The following is an 18171-nucleotide window of genomic DNA, read 5'->3' as shown; positions in this document are numbered from 1 at the left end:
ATCCTTTTCTATTGAGTTTAAAAGGAAAATGAATCAATTCTGGTATCAGTTGCCATTTGACCCATACATTACTGAAGTTCAACCTACCGAGTGGCTACGCACAATTTTTTGGGCCCTGTCGTCTCACCCCATACAACCCTGTGAACCTTTCATTCGCATGTGATCTCATCCATCCCCCGTCCCATCCCCATCTTGCAGCCAGGCTCGGCTATGGTTCTTTCACACACTTCTAAAAGCAGAACCTTCTTGTTACTGCAGCTTTTTTCGTTTCATTTCCTCAGTCTGCGTCTGTTCCACACAATGGGTCATGTCACTGATGGCAGTAATACTATTGTTTTGCATGCACATTAGGTATAAGGAATCCTTTTTATATTGTTGTTATTGTTGTTGTTATTATTATTATTATTATTATTATTATTAAACATTTATTCGCTACACTGTCATACAAAAGCGATTCCTCCACTACTCTTGGGGGTGGGGCAGGGGGGATATATACATTTACTACTATTCCCCGTGTTGTTGTCAGTGAGTGTGATTTCTGGATATGGTATTAAGGGGTTGAATTCCGGTGGGATGAGTGTTTGATCTAATCAGTCCTTTTTGTTTTGATGATTTGATATGACTCTCTTTGTCATTTCTAGTGCATTATCTAGCATGTTTGTTTTTAAATTGAGGTTTAGATCCCAGGCCTGTTCATTCATACACACGTCCTTACGGAGGATGACGCAGCCCCAAGCCCACCCTAAAACGGCATCCGTGCTGTCGAGCAGTGACCTACTTCTGTCCTGTCCTAGTCTGATGCAGTCAGACCCCCCTCTCCATGTGTCCCTAGCAACACCACTGCACAGTGTATAGTCTTTGCAGTGGAGCTGTTTCATTTTTCCTTTTTTTTGTGTGCGTCCTTTATACACATGAATAGTTCTGTCTCGGTTCACACTGTCGGCCTACGGTGCAGGGACAGCTTTTCACCTTTGTTTGAAAACCATGTCTTTGTGAATAGCAGAATGATTGATTTACGGAATTGTACTTGGCCATGAGAGAAAGGGGATTGGCGTGTGTTCCTGTGGAAGGGCGACTGTGTGGCCCTTCCTTGGGAACGGTTAGGATGGGCAGGGTGGGCAGGTGGCTATTTTTGTAGAACCTTTTTGTGCTTGTTGTTGGTTGTTGTTGTTTGTTGTTGTTGTTGTTGTTTTGGTTTGGTTTTTTTTTAATTATATTTCCAACCCGCTGTATTATAATGAGTGTAAATAGGCCTAAGAGGATGTACATATTTATGTGATTTGCTGCAAGGTTGATATTCGCAGAAAAACTGTTCACACTGTTGGATTTCAACATGGCCACCAGCAAGCTTTGTGGATAGCAGTGTAAAAATGAAACGAAAAAAAACAGAACAAAAAGAAACACTGCCTTAATGTTTAAATAAAAAGCTTATTGCCATTCACGTTGGGTCCTTTTGTGTACCTCTGTCCCTGTTCAATAACAAAAGTTCATAAAAAATGTTTGACCCAATTTTAAAGTTTTAAAAAGAGCCCACAAAGAATAATTCTGCATCAGGCTAATGCCCTGACCACAAGAGGGTACTATAGAACTGTAAGTGCTATCTGCCATTGCCTTGTGCTAAATTATGTTGTTATTTTTAACCCAGTAGATCTAGTTATAACATCTCATTTGCTTCTTAATTTCACATGTGCACAGTTTAAAGAACCTAGAGCATGGACCTGTCTGTGTCCATTATGGAGCTCTGTTCCCTTGCGGTTGGTACCGACTGTTTACATTAGTTGCACTAGTTTACATGACATTTCCATTGAGAGCTTGAGGGAGTCAAAAGCTTCACATCTAAATTTAATTTTAATGTAACACTACCAAGTGACTTGGGAAACAGAGCGGCTTGATTTAATACGTACTAGTTGGTGATGAAATGAAAATGCAAATGCAAAAAAAACCCCAAAAAAACCCCTGCTTCTGTTGGAGCGAATAGAATTGCAAATGTTTTGTAAACACTAGAAATAAGTTTTGTATCAAAATTCTCTCATTTCCATTCGGTGAGGGATTAAAAGAAGGAAGGCATTGGGTTCAGTCTTTTATTTGTTCATTTAAGAAGATACACTTGATTTATTTATTTATTTAATTATTACTTTCTAATCTCTTGTCCAAAACAAACATGACCATTATCTTGGGAATTATAGAAAAATATAAAGAGACTTAAGTGCCATACATCACATATACAACAGAAAAGTATTTTACATTAATAAAATTAGCATTTTACATCTAACACAAATTGTAGACTTTGGTCTACTTTGAGAGAAATTTCTCTGCTTGACTGATTACTTTTTCAGAAACCTTAAACACTTTCGGAATTCCTTTCTTAACGACATTTTTGTCCATCAAACCTTCCGCAGACCTCTCCAGTCTACGTCTGCAGATCTAAATATTCTACGCAATATCCCTTCTAATTGAACCTTTGTTCTTGAATCAGTAGCCATGCCTTTATATGAACAATTGCAACAGCCTAAGTTCTGCTTCTTAACTGAGGTGTCCATGTTACTGCAAGAGTAATGTTGGATGCCCAGTAAAACAAGTTGATGTCTGTTACAGATGAGCTGCGTTATGGCTAAAATCCCCCATGTTCTTCCATGTACAATATTTGCAGTCTTCACGTACACCAACACAGACACACACCATCATGGTCAATTAGAAATCTTCTTGCGCTTTTCTTGCCATTGTGCCACAGGAGGATTATATGGTTTAAAAACAAACACCCTTAAAACGCATGTAAAATAAGAGATTTAAATGAGGTAAGATTACATTTAAAAGATTTTTTTACCGGTTTTCAACATTTTTGACCCAAATATAGGTGAGACGAGCCAAATGTATCGCGTCACGTCCCAATGTGCCGTAATGTCTGAAAACTTAACCGACATAACAGTTCGCTCCCAGCAGAAATGAACAGAGCATCTGATTATGCTGAAGAACAAAAGAAGAAGAAAAAGCAGAACAGACCTACCATGATCCTTCCGCTCGCCTCTACCTGACTGCGTCAAAGAATGTGAAGTTAAATACCGTTCTGCAGCAAGCTGAGCCTGAAGACGTGAGGTAAACACCCCCTCCCCCGGAGTAAACAAAACTCATCATGACACCATTACGAACCTCTGTGGTCACAAAGGTCAAGGGAGCGCACTGGGCCTCCAGCTTTGACTTAAACTAAGACTCGGCCAATTAAACTTGTGCCCCGTTCATCCTCTTCTCTACCCGCTCCAGGACGAGAGCCTCAGCCAGTGTTACCAGATTAGTAACAGCAGGTCCAAAGCCACTGACGGTAAAATGTAACAAGTCAGACTCTGGTTTTTGGGACAGTTCTTGTTCCATTTTTAACTGGTGTGCCAGTGCTGACTTATTTACGACAAAAGCTACAAACAGTTAAAGGGGGTGTCAGACACGCGTCCCTTTTTTGAACTGTATATCATCTTTGGTCCAATCTTTCAAGTGCTCTCACACTGCAGTATAATTTCTCAGTTCTGCTGAATCCAATGTGGCCAAATGGGGAGAAAAAAAGAAAAGCAGCTTTTTTTGGGGGGGGGGGGTTGGTTTTGCGTAAGTGCAATCAAGCATTTATATAACTTGCATGACGTTTGTCTCAGAATGATGGTTTTTCCTCAAATTAAAAATAGTTTGTATTTCTGTGTAAAGTTTCTGTACCGTAGCCAGTTTTAAATAGGAGTATTAGGATTAAAAACCCAAGCTGAATCAGCGATTAGTAACTAGTAAAGAGATAATATGCAAAAGAACAAACAACAAAAATAATCAAATGAACCTCCCAACTGGTAATGTCTATATAAAGACTGTTACGAGACGTACGCTGCTGCCTTACACACAAGCATCACTCTCCGACTGTTAAGTACCTATTTCACCAGAGGCAAAAACAAAGAGGAATGTCCTCATTCTCGTGTTCTGCTTCCTTTAGTCAAAGTCTGTAGAGACGTGGAACAGGACATCCAGGGCCAGAGTGTCCTGCGGCGCTCTGACCCTCTACGGGAAAGGAGCTGGAGGACTGGGATCTCTACCAGAGTCTCGCTGGCCACCGGCTGAGTCCCCCCACCCTCCTCCATTCTTTTCAGAGGTCCTCTGTGTAAATGATGCAGGGACTGGTGTTCTCGCTGGACTCCAACCTGACCGTGGACACAAACCGGCGGCGTCCCGGGGCGGCACAGGTGCCGTTGTAGCTGAGGGTGGTGCGGTAAGTGCAGCGTGCGTGCTTGGGGAAGACTATGGCCGTGCTCTGGTACCGTTGGGGCCGGTGACGGGGCAGCAGGTGGACCTCCGTCTTGTAGCTCCGCCATGTGCAGTCGCGCACCGCCACCACCGTTTCGCCGAAGGATGTAACCGTGGGAGCTGGGGCGCAGAACACCTGGCTGCGGTAATGTCTGTCTGATGCGTATGTCACCGCTGAGCTGAACCTGAACAGAGACCGTTGAGCACCTTTAGTCAGTCCATCAGAAATACCTGAGAGCTCATTTAAAATTCAGGAATTGCTTAGTCGTTGGTTTCTTACACTCACTTATTACACAGGGCATGTTTATTACTCCTGCTTATTGTACAGAAGTGATGTTTACTGCGCTTGCTTGTTACGCAGGAAAGGTTACTACACGTATTCCGAAGTGCAAGCCAGCATCGGTAGCTCTTTGTCCACTTGCCTGATCTCTTTGTCTGGTCTGGGCTTGACCTCGATGCTTTCCCCATACACCACGGGGTGCATACGGGACTTGGCATCTGTCCCCTGTGAGTTCAGCAGCAGGTACGGAAGCTACATAGAGAACAGCGACATCAACTACAGCTTCTATAACACTCGGGCACAACATACTGGTTCACACTACAGCGTTAAGCAAAACCGAACTAGTGTACAATTCCCTGGTGTGCGTAGTTTAATTTGATTACATTTAGATTTTACATGTTCATTTTAGTTTCTTGTATTATTTCCCCTTATCAAACTGGCATTTTACAAAAGCCTGAATCCAGAAAAGGGCACATCTGTTTTGGTGTGCGTGCGTGCGCGTGTGATAAGGAGCTAGTGCTGTCCATGACATTGCCTGCTCCAGATACCAGCATGGCGACCACACGCTCGCCACCTCGCACTCCCTCAACCTCCAGGCTATGATCCAGTCCACTACAGCATGGGATGTTTCACCTATGTTCCAATAACATGTGCATAGACTCAATCAATACCTGTGTTTACCAACCCTTACTCCCAAGTTATTGTGAGAAGAGAAAAACGGGAGTGTGAAATCTTGAGGACAAATGCGTGAACTGGAAGCACACTGCAGAAAAACATTGTCTGGCTGCACGTAGACTGTCGAGTTCATAGCCTGCGCCCTTGTTGTCTCCGTCCACTAGCTCGTGCTGTCTTGCTATTTCCCGCGTGTGTCTGCACCCCCCACGTGTCTGTCTGCGATTGGCTTCGCGCTGTAAAATCAGGCAGGTTTTGACCCTGTGCAGTGGTCGTGTGTTCCAGCAGACGCTAGACGTGTTTATGATTCAGATTGGAAAGAAGCTGCCTGTGTGAGCTGGAAGACCTCACGGAGAACTCTCTGCACTGTGTGGATCCGCTGTATAGCAACCAGAACACACTTCTCTATTCTGGTCTCCTGCGCGCTGCGCTGAGAGCAGATCCTATAACTTCTCAGGCTGCACGCACCAAACACAAAGTCAACCCAATGACAAGTTGTGGTGTTAATTAACCTTCCTCACAGACACGGAAGGGGAGGGGTGTGCGTGTCTGTGTGTGAGAGAAAGTCCACTTATGCAACCCGCTGCAAGACCTGCTGCTAGCCACGCCACTCAAAAATAGACTGAGCAGACTGTTCATTGCTGGCATAAGCAAACAACTCTGAAATAGGCATGCAACCATCAGGGGCAACAAGAAGTGTCCCTTCCTGCAGATGGTGTATGCATGCCCACCCCCACCCCCGATGATATTGCCCCACCCTAAACATGAATATGCATGAATAGTCTCCACATCAGGATTCCAGTGACTTCTCCACGAGCTGTTGCATCAAACCCCAACAGCTCTGCATCATCTCTTCCTCCCCCCACCCTGGGCCCCGTGAGGTGGAAGAGTAGCGCCACGTGGGCCATGCGAGTCACGAGAGCCATGTCCCACGCTATTCGCAATTGATTTCAGAGAGCAGAGTAGGAAAGGCCCACAGCACCAACGCTGGTAAAGGAGAGGCAACTGCGGCCATGAGGATGGCAATCCCGCGCCGTTCCTGCAGCTGCTCCCTATACTCAGTCACACTGTGACTGGTGTAACAGGCCGAGTGGGGGGGTTGGGTCAGTCAGGTTCCTGATCAGCGGAGAGGGCGGTGTGGAGGTCACGTCTCAGGCAGGTGGCATTAGCTCAGGAGTGCGTAACCTTTTCACTGGCAGAAATAAGAGCCCGGTGGGGAAACATGCGAGCCGGCCAGTCGGCTCGTGCGCTCGTACACAACAACGCTAGCATGCAGAGCTGGGTCATTCGCTGTGAGTGGGTATGAATGTCAAGGGTGCGTGTGTAGACTACACAAGGCAAAGGCCGACATGAGGAGGGAGGCACAGTCATCTGCTACAGCTCTCAAACTGACCGAAGGTAAGGTCAACCTGTTTACGTAAACAATTTTCTTTCTTTCCCTCTTTTCATCTCTCCCAATCTTTTCCTCTCCCCCCCCACCCCCCCGGCTCCACTACACTACAGCTCTTGGCCAGCATGCTTTTCTGCCGTTTATAGATCTAATCTTTCTTCCTTCTTCATAAACGTAAACGTTCGTAGCTTTGTGACTTGCACACAGTTCCCACTTCATTCTCTTCCTCATCATAATTCAGCCACAAAAATCAGATCCTCATAAACAATGCTTGTAGCACTTTTGGCAGATGACCCACTGTGTGAATATTTGCAATAACTGTATTACTATGCTGTACTAAGGAGGAAAAAATCACCTTAATGCTGCAGGGAATGTTCTACAGACTAAAACTAGGTACTGTAATGGTAAATGTCCGTGAGTCATATGAGTGATTAGTGTCTAATGGTATTCCGTGCCTTCACCACAATTGAAACCACCATCTCATAGCTTGACTTTATGCCGTGTTGTCTTTATGCCGTGTTAACCACGCTCTCTGAGTCTACCTGTCTGTGTGTTGTACACCACTATCTCAGAGCCTGGCCGTCTTTTGGTTTGTGTGTTGTAGAGCAGGCTTAAGTGTTGGTCCTTAAATTTGTCTCTGTATCTGGACCCCAGCCACTGGTATACGTACTGATTTCTGCCAAGTTGTCTCCAACTAATAAACAGACTTTCCATTGTTTCTGTACAGTAATGGCACTTCAGTACTCAGTGGGTGAAGAAACGGCCTATACTGAATCCACAGTAACCAAATGATACAGTTCTCTTCACCCCACACTATCCCCTGTTTACCGACTCCTGATATGTGGTGCAGTAAATCTCAAAGCTGTAATATATTATGGATTCGTCATTTTCACTTATGCATGCGTACCAGTTTGCCTTCTCGGTTCTCCTTCCTGCAGTACACATGTTGCTCGGTTGGAGTCGAGCAGGTACCGTGCCGCGATTCCAGTATCCCCGGCGACAGCGAGTAGAAAGGGGGGCTTGGACTTGGAGGCAGACCTGAATCGGGACTATCAAGTAGCCCTTCTCGGTTCTTTCCTTTCAAACTGTCATCCATATCTTGTAAGTGTAAATGCCCCACCATTTCTGGAAGAGCTCGAAACAAAAAAGCAGACCCCCAGCCGAGTTCACTGCTCAGGAAAGGCGAGGCGGATCTATTCAGGTAAGCGTCCGTCACAGCGGACTCAAAGATCCCATCCCAGAAAGAGAGGAAGGTTTCAACGCGGCGCTCTGAAACAGGATCGCGACAACTGTGACTTAGCGTTCATTTCGTTTGAATATTATTTGGTTAACTGTGTAATAACAATTAAATACACTTTAAAAACCTTATGGTTAAGAAATGACATTGGAACGGTAATAAATTGTGCTTCAATTAGAAAATGTATAGTTAATGTAAACAGTAGGTTGCGGGGTCTGTTACCTGAAAACTTTATACCAGGCGAAAGTTCCTAAATAAAGCGATGACTTTCACGGCACTCCGTACGCGGCCACGGGCGAGGCCACTTCAAAGCGTAATCCAGACCAGCACCGCGAAGAGCCGCCCAGGAGTAAATACCCAAGTGTCCGTGTCCTGCGGCCCCCGTCGTGCGAGCAAACGAAAGGCAGACGGCAGCTTCGCTTCAGACCGCTGGACTCGTCTGTCGGTCTGCCGTAGTTCGCCGCGCACCTCGACTGCGCCAGGAAAGTAAACGTCCGGAGCGCGCAGCGGTTCCCTTAATGCCAGGCTCCCCCCACCTCCTCCAGAGCCACTCCAACCGGCTCATGACATGGCGCAGTCCCACCGCTGGAGGGAGCACCTCCACGGTTCGCCTGGGAAGCGCTTGTTTTGACCTACGTTTTCCGACCTGAAAACGATGGAGATTTGGAAGACACATTGTGTTTTAAAATTTTTTTTTTAAAGATTTATTTATTTATTTTCTCAAGTATGATTTTGTCAAACTTTTGTTTGTCTCGTTTGGTCGATGTTACATCAATAATACTACATTCTTTCACCTGACACATTCGAAGTTGTTGCTCGCTCAAATCTTGAAACATGTTTAACCTGCATGGAAATGTAAAAAAACATTTTACTTGCATTTGAAGCTCCCTCAAGATAATGGGTCCAATACAACATGTGTAAGAGACACAACGGTGTGGGTGTGTCTGTGTGTGTGAGAGAGAGAGAGAGACCTCTCTCTTTACACCAGGGCTTTGCATAAATACAGTAAAATGTTTGTGTATAGAAATACCCCAGGTGGGTTAATCAGCCAAAGGGCCTCTTCTAGGACACTGCATGCATAGTTTGCACTGAGCAGTGTTTACAATGAAGTGACCACTGTTGGGATTTGAAATTTTCTTTCCACATGTTTTTGTTTCACATGTACAAGGGCATGCACACCCCCAAACCCACACCCACATACCCGTATGCACCCAAATCCAAAAGCTTTGTAGTTACTCCTCGCAATTTGTTGCAATCACTGCAGAGAATTGCTGAACCATCAAACTGGGTGGGAGAGAGGGAGAAGGAGGGCCAGGGTGAGAGACAGCCACACAGACAGAGAGACAGCCACACAGACAGAGAGACAGCCACACAGACAGAGAGACATACACAACCGCACGGACGGATGGAGAGAGAGGCGCACGGACGGACAGACTGACGGAGACGCGCAACCGGACGGACGGACGGAGGGAGGGAGACGCGCAACCGGACGGACGGAGGGAGGGAGACGCGCAACCGGACGGACGGAAGGAGGGAGACGCGCAACCGGACGGACGGACGGAGAGAGGGAGACGCGCAACCGGACGGACGGAGGGAGGGAGACGCGCAACCGGACGGACGGAGGGAGGGAGACGCGCAACCGGACGGACGGAAGGAGGGAGACGCGCGGACGGACGGACGGAGAGAGGGAGACGCGCAACCGGACGGACGGACGGAGAGAGGGAGACGCGCAACCGGACGGACGGACGGAGAGAGGGAGACGCGCAACCGGACGGACGGACGGAGAGAGGGAGACGCGCAACCGGACGGACGGAGGGAGGGAGACGCGCAACCGGACGGACGGAGGGAGGGAGACGCGCAACCGGACGGACGGAGGGAGGGAGACGCGCAACCGGACGGAGAGAGGGAAACGCGCAACCGGACGGACGGACGGAGGGAGGGAGACGCGCAACCGGACGGAGAGAGGGAGACGCGCAACCGGACGGACGGAGGGAGGGAGACGCGCAACCGGACGGACGGAAGGAGGGAGACGCGCAACCGGACGGACGGACGGAGAGAGGGAGACGCGCAACCGGACGGACGGAGGGAGGGAGACGCGCAACCGGACGGACGGACGGAGAGAGGGAGACGCGCAACCGGACGGACGGAGGGAGGGAGACGCGCAACCGGACGGACGGAGGGAGGGAGACGCGCAACCGGACGGACGGAAGGAGGGAGACGCGCGGACGGACGGACGGAGAGAGGGAGACGCGCAACCGGACGGACGGACGGAGAGAGGGAGACGCGCAACCGGACGGACGGACGGAGAGAGGGAGACGCGCAACCGGACGGACGGACGGAGAGAGGGAGACGCGCAACCGGACGGACGGACGGAGAGAGGGAGACGCGCAACCGGACGGACGGACGGAGAGAGGGAGACGCGCAACCGGACGGACGGAGGGAGGGAGACGCGCAACCGGACGGACGGACGGAGGGAGGGAGACGCGCAATCGGACGGAGAGAGGGAAACGCGCAACCGGACGGACGGACGGAGGGAGGGAGACGCGCAACCGGACGGAGAGAGGGAGACGCGCAACCGGACGGAGAGAGGGAGACGCGCAACCGCACGGACGGAGAGAGGGAGACGCGCAACCGGACGGACGGAGAGAGGGAGACGCGCAACCGGACGGACGGAAGGAGGGAGACGCGCAACCGGACGGACGGAAGGAGGGAGACGCGCAACCGGACGGACGGAAGGAGGGAGACGCGCAACCGGACGGACGGAAGGAGGGAGACGCGCAACCGGACGGACGGAAGGAGGGAGACGCGCAACCGGACGGACGGAAGGAGGGAGACGCGCAACCGGACGGACGGAAGGAGGGAGACGGGCAACCGGACGGACGGACGGAGGGAGACGCGCAACCGGACGGACGGACGGAGGGAGACGCGCAACCGGACGGACGGAGGGAGACGCGCAACCGGACGGACGGAGGGAGACGCGCAACCGGACGGACGGACGGAGGGAGACGCGCAACCGGACGGACGGACGGACGGAGACGCGCAACCGGACGGACGGACGGACGGAGACGCGCAACCGGACGGACGGACGGACGGAGACGCGCAACCGGACGGACGGACGGACGGAGGGAGGGAGACGCGCAACCGGGCGGACGGACGGACGGACGGACGGACGGAGGGAGGGAGACGCGCAACCGGACGGATGGACGGAGAGAGGGAGACGCGCAACCGGACGGAGAGAGGGAGACGCGCAACCGGACGGACGGAGGGAGACGCGCAACCGGACGGACGGAGGGAGACGCGCAACCGGACGGACGGAGGGAGACGCGCAACCGGACGGACGGAGGGAGACGCGCAACCGGACGGACGGAGGGAGACGCGCAACCGGACGGACGGACGGACGGAGGGAGACGCGCAACCGGACGGACGGACGGATGGACGGAGGGAGGGAGACGCGCAACCGGACGGACGGACGGAGGGAGGGAGACGTGCAACCGGACGGAGAAAGGGAGACGCGCAACCGAACGGACGGAGAGAGGGAGACGCGCAACCGGACGGACGGAGAGAGGGAGACGCGCAACCGGATGGACGGAAGGAGGGAGACGCGCAACCGGACGGAGGGAGGGAGACGCGCAACCGGACGGAGGGAGGGAGACGCGCAACCGGACGGACGGAGGGAGACGCGCAACCGGACGGACGGAGGGAGACGCGCAACCGGACGGACGGAGGGAGACGCGCAACCGGACGGACGGAGGGAGACGCGCAACCGGACGGACGGACGGACGGAGGGAGGGAAACGCGCAACCGGATGGACGGACGGAGACGCGCAACCGGACGGAGGAACGGAGGGAGGGAGACGCGCAACCGCACGGACGGACGGGCGGACAGAGAGAGAGAGACGCACAACAGCACGGATGGACAGAGAGAGAGCGAGAGAGATGCACAATGGCACGAACGGACGGAGAGAGAGACGCACAACCGCACAGACGGAGACCCGCACAGCTGGACGGACGCACGGAGAGAGAGACACAACCACACACAACCACTTGCTTAGAATGAGACTGTGAGTGGTGAACCTGGATCACTGAAAGCAAATCCCCTCCTCAGTACACTGCACTCTGAGCAGTCCAAAGCTCATCCCCCTCTCCCTCCTTCCTTTCCCCTCTTTCTGTTCTTATCTGTCTGCCTTCCTCTCCCTCTCTTTTTCCATTCATTTCTCTCAGTTTCTGGGCATTGGTGTGGTTGTGGTGCCACCCAAAACTAGTTACAGTGTATGTGTAACACACACACACACACACACACACACACACACACACACAAGGCTGCAGTGAAACTTGGCAAACAGGAAGTATTCACACACACAGTCCTGCTGCCAACCAAACCAGCTATGTGAACGAGGTACTTACTGAAGTATGAATTTAGGGGCTGTATTTCTTGTTTGTGATGCCTAGGGTTAGGAGAAGCTGTTGACGTGAGATTTATAGTAAACACAGGGCTTCTTAATAACAACACTTTGTAAACAGCTCATTGGCAGAATGTAATGACTAAATGGCACCTGAAACCCAAACAAAAATGCTTTCGTTCTGTTACGGTAGAGCTGTAAAATCAACTTCTTCCCTCGTCTCTCTCTCTCTCTCTCTCACATATAAACTAGGTGGCTCCTCTTCCTGAATCAAAGGAAAGATAACACACACACACACACACACACACACTGTGCTATGGATCCTGTATATTTTGGCCATAGGTACTCTTACAAGTTTGCTTTTCTCAGAAGGGGCAGCCTGAACAGACATGCTATTGACAGAGCTAGCCAACATCTGCTGTGTGTGTGTCTCTCTCTCTCTTTCTCTCACTCACACTCGCGTGCACGCACACCCACACCCCGAGCTTTCTCACCTCACTGAGTGAGCTGGAGAGACAGAGATAGTAATGCTGAGGGAGTGAGAAGGGAAGCCCAGGCCCGTATGCAGTCTCACATCCACAGGTCAACCTGCAGCTGTCTGCTTGATGGATCAGCCCGGGCGCTTCGAAATAGATCTCAGGCAAACCCCGCAACCCCACACACACACACACACACACACACATACACACAGATCCACTGCTATAAAGCTGCATCTGGTTTCAATGTCTGTAGACCCTCAGCAGAGATTTGAGATTTCCTCCCTCTCTCTCTCTCTCTCTCTCTCTCTCTCTCTGTTTAATTTAGTGGTGCTTTATTGGCATGACAGATATTCACATTTGTGCTGTTAAAGCTTTGATGAAGAAATTAACATGGTAAACAAAAAATGGTACTACAAAAGCTAACAATAATAGTAATAACTAATGATAATAAGCCCATCTATTTGTGGACAACTGACCCTGCTCCTATATTGACTGACCAAATTGGTACTTATTCTAGGGTATTGTTTATTACACTGATATTGTCTTACAAATTCTAGCATGTATTGTTTATTGCACTTATCATTGTTTAAGATGCACTTTACGTATTTTGTACTTCTAGGTATCAGTATTGAGTCCTGTATTCTACAGTATTCTAGTTCATTGGTATGTTGGACTCTAACCTTCTGTACTAGGATATTCTATGAGTAAATGACAAAACACTTTTGTAAGTCGCTCTGGATAAAAGTGTCTGCTAAATGCCTTACATAAAACCTAGCCCTAACCACAGCAACAATATTCCTATTACCATTATATAATCATCATAATAATTAGCCTCTGTATCTCTGCTATCTCATATGGTCACTCACTGTCCCTCAGACTGTGTCAGTTGTCTGTCTGTCTGTCTCTCTCTCTCTCATATTTCTTCCAAATATCAAAAATTTTTAGTGATAAATTATCAGGAATGAAAATCACATCACAAAAGTGGACAGCACTTATTTATGCAAATAAACACAAGACAGTTGTAAACAAAGCATGTTTACTACATATGAGTGAAGATGAAATGAGAAAAGTACTGGTCAGTGTGTATATTGTTTATTTGTAACTTTTTGCATAAAAACAAACACATTGAGAATTTCTCTCAAAAGCTATGTTTCCATGTAAGTACTTTAATGTGAAAAATATAATATTGCCAAGAAAAAAAGCCTGTGATCGGCATAACAAAGCAATGTTGTGCTCACTTGAGGTGGCAACGTCAGGGAGGCAGGGCTGATCTAGCTCTGAGTGCATTTACAGCAACCTCTGCCCTCCCACACTGGGACTGGGGGTGAGGTGCGCCTGAGGTGTTTCAGCTGTGTGTGTGTATGCACGTGCAATCTGTGTAAAGTTGCATGTTACCAGCTCATACACATTAATCTATAATCAGCCCTTCACCTGATGCCCACACCCTTTGGCAATTGCTGTTTCCTGTCACGTAGAATGTATGTACGTGTATGTGTGTGTGTGTGTGTGTGTGTGTGTGTGTGTGTGTGTGTAGGAGGGGGACAAGCATACTGTTAGGCTTCACTCTGTTAAACAGAGTGACCGTTCCCATTCAGCACCGTGTGTGTGAGTGAATACCTTCATCAGTCTTTATCTTCCCTACTGGGTCTGTTTAACTGAATGCTATGCAAACACACACACACACACACACACACACTCGACTGCATGTGCATGTACACATACACATGATTGCATGTGCATGCACGCACGCACACACACGACTGCATGTGCATGCACGCACGCACACACACGACTGCATGTGCATGCACGCACGCACACACACAACTGCATGTGCATGCACGCACGCACACACAACTGCATGTGCATGCACGAACACACACACACAACTGCATGTGCATGCACGAACACACACACACAACTGCATGTGCATGCACGAACACACACACACACACACACAACTGCATGTGCATGCACGAACACACACACACAACTGCATGTGCATGCACGAACACACACACACAACTGCATGTGCATGCACGAAAACACACACACAACTGCATGTGCATGCACGAACACACACACAACTGCATGTGCATGCACGAACACACACACAACTGCATGTGCATGCACGAACACCCACAACTGCATGTGCATGCACGAACACACACACAACTGCATGTGCATGCACGCACACACACGTGCATGCACACACACACACACGACTGCATGTGCATGCACACACACACACGACTGCATGTGCATGCACACACACACACACACACAATATATATATGTTTGTATGAATCCTTGTGACCTTGACGCTACTGCCAACACTGTGCATCTTTCATTCTGACCTGTGTGTGTGCGCGTGTGTGTCTGTGCGTGCACACATATATTTCCTGGACAAAAATGACTCTATAGGAAAATCAGGAGTAACTTTTTAACTGCCTTTTAACAGGCAGGGCTTAGAAAATCATTATTGCATATAGGTAGTTACAATAACACAATATATATCTGACCCTATAGCTTGTCATTCTAGAAAAACAAACTGTGTGTCGGTGCAGGGGAGAAAGATTGCACTATGTTGATGTTAACTGTGTGTGTGTGTGTGTGTGTGTGTGTGTGTGTGTGTGTGTGTGTGTGTGTGTGTGTGAGAGAGAGAGAGAGAGAGAGAGAGAGAGTGCACTATGCTAACAGTGTGTGTCTGCACTAACTAGTAGTGTTGAAGTGGGTGTGTTGTGTTTCGCTGCCTTCCACCTCTTATCATAACCTGTGTACACAGGCCGTCCACGACGGCGGGTGTTTGCTTATTTGAAATCAATGCAAAGGGTGCGTGCATACAGAGAACAAATGCGCACATGCACACACTGTCCCATTTCTCTGTAACCATGGTGCTCTGTGACGTAAGCAGCAGAGTGAATCGCTGCTGTCTGTACCGAGAGAGGACATCGACTGGGGCTTCTGGTTTCACTGGAAAACATTTCCACCTACGCCATTTGGCAGGCGCTCTTATCCAGAGCAGCTTCTCTGCGTGACAGGATGTGCGAAGTGAACCCATGATCTCGGGCTGCCGTGACCTTGCTCTGCTTGCTCTGATGGGCGAACCCAACGCGTGCAGAGGTTTTCTTTTGGTCTGTATATTCATATGAATGTGAAAAATGTTAACGAACATGTAAATAAACAGACTAAATCCAACATGTTTACTTCAATGCATAATTGTAGTTACAATCTAGACCTTCACCACAGGTTAGAATTTGTTGCGCCCTAATCGCTCTCTCTCTCGCGCGTGTGCTCTCTTCCCCTCTCTCTCTCTCTCTCTCTCTCGTATTGTAGGTGCCCTTGAGGACAGAGTGCCCAGTGCAGACCACCCAGGCTTTCTGTCGCCTGCTCTGTCTCCCACTGTCTCTGTGTAAGACAGGCCAGAAGAGCCTGTAACCAAGGACCAGAACTATGTACAAGCTGGGATTTAACGATTGTGCAGTGACCGGATTGGATTTCAGCATTTCAAAAGCCCATATAGGAATGTATGATAATATAGGTTTAGATAATGTCTTTAAAAACACGACAGTCTTTAAACCACCTGTCTCTGCTGTCACGGATTAGATGTGCTGGAGAAAGACGGCAGCGTTTTTAGAAAAGCTCGCCGTGTTGGAACATGAACGACTCGCGCATTCCTGACATAGTCTCCCAGAGCCTGGTTCTGTGGCAGCCATGCTGATCCCTTGCTGAATGTCCGGGCGCTCAGGCTCCAGAGCACAAGGAGCTATGTCACAGCTCGGCTTTCCAATCTTCAGGCTGCTTGGTTTGTTTGTCAGGTGCAGCAGCATCATTGCTGACGTGGTTTCTCCTTTCAGGGCCGAATCCTCAGTGTCCTCATCCAAACACGCTGTTGAACGTTTTCTTTTTGCCGGCATACAACAAGAAGTTTGAGGTTCTGGTCTGAAGACAGGGTATTTTCCATTGGTAATGACTCAGGCCAGCTTGATGCCTGGGCCACGTGGGTCGAGGCTGATTTGAGATCTTTGGTTTCGCCACCCAGCTCTTGTGTGAGCGTTTGAGATGCTGGGAAATTGAAGTGCAAATCTGCCTCCACCCACAGGTTATGGAAGTGAAAAAAAGGCTTGGTGAGTAGGTGTAGGTGTGTGTGTGTGTGCGTGTTCGTTCCATTTGATAGAAGGTGGCAGGCCTGCAGGCACCTGCAACAGGATACACACAAATTAGAATTTGATTCACTGCGCAGATATTATATTTACACACAGACACACACACCACTCTCACAAGGACACACGCAAGCACACATTCGGTTATGTGAATTTTCAGGGATATGGAGAAAATACATTTGTTATATATGTATCAAATATATGTAGTAAGAATTGTGTATATGGAATAAGACTTTTGTAATCTTAACCTATAATCCTAATCCTAACCTCAATACAAACATTTTGTTGAGTTTTAAATAAAGAAACGTAACTTTTGCAAAAAGCACTTTGTTTTGTCAGGACTATTTTATTGCTGTTAGTTGCATGGTAGATTACCCCTCTTTTTCAGATTCATATTCAAAACACCCACACCCACCCAAGAAGAAAATCTTTGCCCATATCTTCAAACACAAACCCAGTACCACACACCTGGTCTGACCAGCAGCAAAATGTAAGCATCTGACTACTTCATCCAAGTCCACCAACGCCCCGTGGCTGGGATGAATTGTGTGCCATCAAACTTGTTTTGCTTTCTGGGGCTCAGACAGTAGTGGTCTTACTGAGCGATCCTGCCACTAGTTTTAGCGTGGGGTGATCGAGGGGTGGTGTGCCAGACTGGCCGAGAGGCCGCAGCTCTGAAGTTCTGTTCTCTGGGCCGGTCCAGGAACCCGCACGGCTTGGATGTTTTTCCCCCTTTCCCTCTCGTAGGTGTGGCGACTCTCCCAGACACAATGCATGAGCTGCCCAGCCTTAGCGGAACTTGCTGGAAGCTCTTGCTGGAAACTGCTGCTCCTGAGTGTTTTTAGCTGCGACGTTTTGCCACGCGGTGCGTTTGTGTCTGCCTCCCGCACGTTTGTTCCAGGTCCCGATGTTCCTGTCGGCTCGTGGACGTCTGTGCGGGTGGAACTGGGATGACTTTGGTCGGCCTTTTCAGACCAGATTTAAAAGTCCTCCACGTCCAGAAGATTAAAGGGTCAAGAATATGATTGTCCTCGTCTCGCTACGCGGGACACTCTAGATAAGGCAACACAAAACAAGCCCCACACACCCATTCCTCGGATCGCCCTGCGCTTGTGGGAAGGGATTTAAGATGCCTTGTTAGTAGAAACATTTGCGTGATGGCGCGTGCAATTGTCTGATACTAAGCCAGCTCGGAGAGCCATGTCTGAACCTGAGGTGGTTGTGCTGGGGAGACCCCACTGAACTAGAGTAACTGCTCTGTGCCATCTGCATAACGCTTGTTCAT

The 18171-nt window shown here is 49.1% G+C and overlaps 1 protein-coding gene and 1 long non-coding RNA gene across 2 annotated transcripts; one reads left to right on the top strand and one right to left on the bottom strand.

Moving 5' to 3' along the window:
- Window positions 1-2067: 2067 nt before the first annotated feature.
- rflna (refilin A) lies at window positions 2068-8421 on the bottom strand. Its single transcript, XM_027022082.3, has 4 exons — window positions 8071-8421; window positions 7519-7880; window positions 4692-4801; window positions 2068-4454 (listed from the first exon to the last, which is right to left on the bottom strand). The coding sequence occupies exons 2-4, from the start codon at window positions 7732-7734 to the stop codon at window positions 4112-4114; spliced, it is 669 nt and encodes a 222-aa protein (XP_026877883.2). The 5' UTR covers window positions 7735-7880; window positions 8071-8421; the 3' UTR covers window positions 2068-4111.
- A 3061-nt stretch (window positions 8422-11482) lies between these two features.
- On the top strand, window positions 11483-17211 carry LOC145652565 (uncharacterized). Its single transcript, XR_014118770.1, has 2 exons — window positions 11483-15857; window positions 16060-17211. It is a non-coding gene; the product is annotated as an uncharacterized LOC145652565 (long non-coding RNA).
- The last annotated feature ends 960 nt before the right edge of the window (window positions 17212-18171 follow it).

The sequence above is a fragment of the Electrophorus electricus genome, chromosome 20 (genome assembly GCF_041902795.1).
Source record: "Electrophorus electricus isolate QZ-2024a chromosome 20, ASM4190279v1, whole genome shotgun sequence".
In the NCBI taxonomy this organism is placed as follows: domain Eukaryota; kingdom Metazoa; phylum Chordata; class Actinopteri; order Gymnotiformes; family Gymnotidae; genus Electrophorus; species Electrophorus electricus.
Note: the sequence above shows the minus strand (reverse complement) of the source record. Positions and strands in the feature narration are given on the sequence as shown.

What these genes read in the sequence shown, in the direction of transcription:
- rflna (XM_027022082.3), bottom strand. Translation starts at nt 7,734, where the DNA reads ATGGTGGGGCATTTACACTTACAAGATATGGATGACAGTTTGAAAGGA. An exon ending in AGAACCGAGAAGGCAAACTG is followed by an intron (nt 4,802 to 7,518) that starts GTACGCATGCAT and finishes TTCTCTATGTAG; the next exon opens with CTTCCGTACCTGCTGCTGAA. An exon ending in AGACCAGACAAAGAGATCAG is followed by an intron (nt 4,455 to 4,691) that starts GCAAGTGGACAA and finishes GTCTCTGTTCAG; the next exon opens with GTTCAGCTCAGCGGTGACAT.